The following is a 5939-nucleotide window of genomic DNA, read 5'->3' as shown; positions in this document are numbered from 1 at the left end:
TTATATAAAGGTGGCATAATACTTAATCAAAAGTCTAATGGGCAAAATTACTTGATTTCAAATTAGTATAGCAGCCAAATTTGACCCTACCTCTTATTTTACACATGGAGTTTTACTTTTACACATAAGAGATCTGAAAAAGTCATTTTCTTAATTGCAGGAATCACTTCTAAAAATGGATTAAGTTACAGGACACTCTGGCTGTCAAAGCAGTTGTAAAGATAATGGAAGTATTCAGTACTATCAGGGTTGTATAATAATAATCTGATTATTCAGCACATATGCTTGTTTCCAGCATCCTAACAAAGAAGAAACAAACTTCAACCATGAACTGTGTCATCAATTAATAAAGTACATATTAGCTTAATACACCATTAAGCTTCTTCACATTCAGTGATGTTGCACAACTGACAAATGTTGCCTTCTCCAACTAATATACATATTCTTGGTCCAAAGAATTAATCCACTTCCACTCAAAATTTTAGTGTCTAGTGCCAGAAAGCATGGTCGGCCTCCGTCCTCCAGTTAAACTATGATTTGGAACTTCTAAAGCAACAAGGAGACTCAGTTGAGATTAAAACGCAGAACCGCTGTTCTTAGTCTTTCCAGTCAATATGTCTTTTGCTTCATTAATTTTTGAAGCAAGGTAGTGGCTGCCCCCTGCATCTGGATGGTTGGCTACCATCACTTTCCTATGTGCCTCCCTCACTTTATCTGGTGGCGTGCTTTCCCTGTTGAAGTTGATGCCAATGAAATCAATTCAGTAAAAGAGCAGAGAATCTTCCTGCAGTTCTTATCTGTTGAATGTGAACATACTTGGTGGAAAAAGAATTGATAATACTTTTCTCCACTTAAACAAGTATGGGAGTATATATTATTACAATCAACCAAACCACAAGCCTAATACGGGGAGGGGGGAGAGATAGGCGACAAAGCATACTAGAGCAAAAGTCAGGAGATGAAACCTGAGGGATAATAAGAAACTAATTAAATATGTTATTTGCCCATATATTGTACTAAAAGCTGCATTTTGATTTGAAAGCAAAGATTACCCATCTCGTGTCTCAAACCATTTCCTCATACATAACAAAGTACTAGTGGAATCTCATCATGATATAATAAGAGAAAAAAGCATCTGATATAACCTTCTCAGATAATCCTGATGAAAAAAATATGGCTTTCTAAAAGAAGACAAATGTTACTGTTTATATGATCTATGCAAAGGAAACAGGGAAAGAAGGGTCTTGTCGCCTTTATCTCAAAGAGTCCCTATAGTTGTCTTCAGTGCAAAAGCATCAAAACCTGATACCAGCATGCACTTTTGACTTGTTCCAAAAGCATAGCTTTTTACTTAGGAACCATGTCAAACTAATGTCAATGAGTCAATCTCATAGAACACTTGACCAAGAAGACAAATGATGAACCACCATACTTACGCTATTAACCATTTAATACACCTATGAATCATGTTTCAAAGACTGAGTAGTTAATCCTTCACCACTAATGGATGTGATGTGATGAATGGCATTCCTCCACCCTTAATTAGAAGTCTCGATTTGAGTCCTGGGAATAAAAAATTAATGGTAGGAAGCGCGGTCCCCCTTTAAAGGGCCCTATGCGACGTGAATCCGGAGTAGTCGGGCTAATTTGTATCGGATATCAGATGGCTTAAAAAAGTGTGTCATTCAGAGGGGCCTTTCTTATAGATCAACTGCGATTAAACATCTCTAGCTTATTCCAATCCCGAATTTCAAGAATGCACAAGTACTGCTAGTCCGCTAATTACGTTTAACAAAGGAGATGTGAGTTGTGGAAGGCTAGTGTATGGTTAACAAAGATACTTACCTATTACTTAAAGAAAATATTAAGTAAATGATTGAGAAGTTCAATAGAGAAAACATCACATAACAGTTTAGATTTTGAAAGTTAAATGAATTTAAATAGTTGAAGTTGTGAGTTGTAAAAAATAATATTATCGGAGAAATAGTGTCAACATTTGTGGACATACCAAAATGAAAGAATGTCATATAAATTGAGATCAAGAGAGCAATATTTTTTTATAAGACTAATATTCCCTCGATCACAATTTATGCGATGTACTTTCTTTTTTAGCTTGTCAAAAAAGAATGACACATTTCTATATTTAGAAATAATTTAATTTTAAACTCCAATTTTACCCTTAATGAGATGATTTCCAGCCACACAAATATTTATCTCTTGTTTTAGACTGCAAGTTTCAACAGTCAGTCAAATTGCATCACATAAATTGGGACGGAGGGAGTAATAAATAATGCTAACTAGGATTTATTTTTGGTAAGTACTTTATTAGAATGGTATATATGATTGTGCAGAAAAAATAACAAATCTCCAAAATCCACTAAAGAGAACTCAATTTTCATCAGTATTTGCATCGCTTCAATACTGCTTCCATGGTAAGGGATATAAATTGACATTTCTCTTATTAATATAAATAGCCATTATTAGCATGGATTAGAGTGGTCATAATGAATGTGCAATAAGAAAATAAAAAAATGTTCAAAATCTACGATGGAAAACTTATTTTCACCATATATCTGCATCCTTTTTTTTTTGAAAAAGTATATCTGCATCCTTTAGCAAGGGACACATTGACACTACTCTTAATTGTCATATAGTCATTATAATGTTAGTATCTCTTATAGCAGCAATAAAATTATTGCGGATATATCTACATCAATGCAGTACCATCAAAACAACCATAAACAATCTCCTCATCTATGCAAATAATGAGCATCTTCAGACTTGTAATGTATTCTATGATTAAGTATGGGAAATACTGCCTGAATAAGACAAGGAAACAAAATGAAGGCGCAAATGTAGGCTGACAACTAGCTTTTGTTCACTTAGGGAAATTGAACCAAAGATAAAGAATACTAAACATACTTTGACATAGGTTTCATCCTACAACTTTTGATCATTGCTTAAGTCATAGCAATGTTGATACAATTAAGGTACAGATATTGACAGTGTCATAGGGTAGTCTTTTGTCTTAGTGGATAATGGGTCCGCCCCTCTACCCTTCTCCACTTAAAAAGGCTTTTGTCTGCGGCAAGGTTCGAACCCTTGACACGCGCTTTAGCCACACATCACAAGCTATGCTCTTGCCATTAGACCGAAAACCCTGGGGCCATATCAGATTAAAATGTACATACTGCAAAATCAAGTTCTTTGTGATTGAAAAAATACGAGGCCTTCACGAAAGATGATTTTGCACATTAGACATTGGAAATCCCACCATGCCTTAACAAGAATGACAGAACATACCTTACTCCGAGAATAAGAGCTGCTTCTCTCCTCGTCATTGTAGGCTGAAAACCTCCTTCATAAAATTTACGCATTCTTGCAGTGGGTGGTCTGGCCTTGAATGCTTGCCAAGCTTGGATGCCATACCTTCCAGCATATGCAGCAGCAGCAACAGACAGTCCCACTATCAATGGTGTCGTCTGATGCACAGATAAGTATGATCTCAATTATAATCGCTACAAAATAACCAGTGCATTCTCGAGAAGGAAAATAACCAGTGTATTTAAACCACATCAAACGCAAGAAGCAGCTTGTTTACACAATTACACTACTGCTTAAATTTTTTTTGGTAATCAAGAAATTCGTGAGAACCAGTTGGCACATTGTTCAAAGCTCAAGGGATAACGGGCCTGCCCCTCTACCCTTCTCCACTTAAATACCATACTTTTGCATGCAGCAAGGTGCGAACTCGTGATGTGAGCTTAAGCCACACATCACGGATTGCACGTTTACCACTCGAGCAAGGCCCTTGGGCTACTATTATTGCTGCTTAAAATTCATGTAATACATCTGACATATATATAAGGCAAAATACTTGGGGATAATATGTGGAAAAAATGAAACTGAAGGGAGACAGAAAAGAATGAAGAACTGCGTGAAAGTGAGTAAAAGAATATGGAAACTAAACATTAGAATGTGAAACATGCATGTGAACTATTATTCCAAAGGATACATCACAAACTAAGTAAAACAAGTTTAACAACAAATAGAAAGTATCTTGCAAATGATGCAAGTGAAGCACCTACAACTTACAACACAAAAGGGAAAACACACATCCATCAACAAATAGGAAGATACTATATGAACACAAATGGGCACAAAAATGATGATATCCCACTTCAAGTTTAAATATCAAGAGCCCTCCCATCTACTTCCGACAAATGAGGGCCTTTCTCCATCTCCTTCATCCACATCGGAACTTTTTCTATTCCAATTGGGTTAGAGAGGCCTAACAATTCAAGAGTTATCTCAAATAGAAAGGAAAATGATCTAAACCAAACTTAACTGAAATATGACACTTCCATAAACTTCAAATCTCTGTTGCTTGGGATTGGGAGCAATACTAGAATTAAAAAAATTACACAACATAGATGTTTTAGACATACAATAGCAAAAAGGAGTGAACTTGGGAGTAAACAACAATAACTTCTCCTTAATCCCAAGCTAGTTGAATAAGCGGAGAATTTACAACGAAAGAGTAAACCCACAGCTAACAGCAAATATGAAGACACTATATGAATACAAATGGGCACAAGGACGATACTATCCAACCTCAACACTCTCTTCAAACACTAAGAGCCCTCTCGTCTGCTTCCCACAAATGAGGGCCTTTCTCTGTCCCCTTCATCCACCCACTCTCGGAGCGTTTTTTTCTCCAATTGGGTTAGAGCGCCCTAATAATTCCAGAATTATCTCAAAGGGAAAGGAAATATTATCTAAACCAAACCTAACCGAAGAATGACACAGAGAGAAATTTCAAATCTCTCTTGCTTGTGTTTGGGAGCAATAGTGGAGATCCAAAAATTACACTGCAAAGATATTTTAAACAGACAACAGCAAAAAAGAGTGAACTTGGGAGTAAACAAAAAGAACTACTCCTCAGTCACAAGCTAGTTGGAGTCGGCAGAAATGATATGAAAAAAAGAAGATGCTTAGGCAGTATAGAACACCTAAAGCAATAATTAAGCAATAATTAATCTAAGTTAACAGATAAAACTCGAATTTCATATGGGGGCAAAAGCAAAGCTTCAAACTTTATCAACACAACTAGCAGAAAAAATCAGAGATACATAAAAAACTATAAATCATCTTACGAACGATAACCCAAATCAAGAATCGCATGAAATAAATAAGTAAATCGGACGATTACTTAGCAATTCTAGCTAAGTAGATATGTATGAGAAAAACATGTAGATAAAAAATTTAATCTTTTCTCTTTCAAAGCAAAAAATGATTCATTACCATTTTCTGCAGAGGGCTTTTCTCCTAAGGGCTTAAAGAAGAATTCAGAACAAAGATGAGCTCATGGCACCTTTTCCTGTTAGGGTTTTGCCTCTGAAAAGCAACAAAAGATGGAACAGAAAATGGGGGAGAAGAGGAGAGAAAATGATAAAAATGGTCCCTAATGTTTGGGGTAGATCAAACTAGTCCCTTAAATATCTTTTCATCAGTTTGATCCTTTAAGTTTATCAAAAGTGAGCAGTTTTAGTCTCCGTCAAATATTTAACAAACTCTTTCTCTTAGATTTACGGAAATTGTGTAAAGATAATAATAAGAACTCACGTTAAAAATAGATGAAAAACTTAATATTTTTAAGAAATGTAGCTCAAAGTAACAATATAAAATAAGAAGATAAGTAGAATAAGAGAAGAAGAGATAACTTTCTTATTTCATCAAGTGTTCAAGTGTTACTTTGAGCTACATTTCTTAACACGTTATGAGCACGAAGTCTCTAACCTCAAGATTGAATTCCACTTGCAAAGGTATATATCTACAACCTAGTGTTCAAATTATCAAATTGTTGCTACGCATTTCTTTTATGTAGAATCTACTTCTTTTGGATTTACTCAATTAGAATTATGTGTTGTCTTGTAAAA

At 35.3% G+C, this 5939-nt stretch overlaps 1 protein-coding gene across 1 annotated transcript; it reads right to left on the bottom strand.

Annotated features, from left to right (window-relative positions):
* LOC109226812 (mitochondrial import inner membrane translocase subunit TIM14-1-like) lies at positions 217-5440 on the bottom strand. Its single transcript, XM_019391680.1, has 3 exons — positions 5305-5440; positions 3304-3482; positions 217-731 (listed from the first exon to the last, which is right to left on the bottom strand). Exons 1-3 carry the CDS (start codon positions 5305-5307, stop codon positions 575-577), a joined length of 339 nt encoding a protein of 112 aa, XP_019247225.1. The 5' UTR covers positions 5308-5440; the 3' UTR covers positions 217-574.

Source organism: Nicotiana attenuata, chromosome 6 (assembly GCF_001879085.1).
Source record: "Nicotiana attenuata strain UT chromosome 6, NIATTr2, whole genome shotgun sequence".
Classification (NCBI taxonomy): Eukaryota; Viridiplantae; Streptophyta; class Magnoliopsida; order Solanales; family Solanaceae; genus Nicotiana; species Nicotiana attenuata.
The sequence above is the reverse complement of the archived record's forward strand: the minus strand, read 5'-3'. Positions and strand labels throughout refer to the sequence as shown.

Excerpts from the sequence above, each read along its gene's own strand:
- LOC109226812 (XM_019391680.1), bottom strand. Across the intron at positions 732-3,303 it reads GCTCTTATTCTCGGAGTAAG|GGAAAGCACGCCACCAGATA; the intron begins GTATGTTCTGTC and ends CAACTTCAACAG.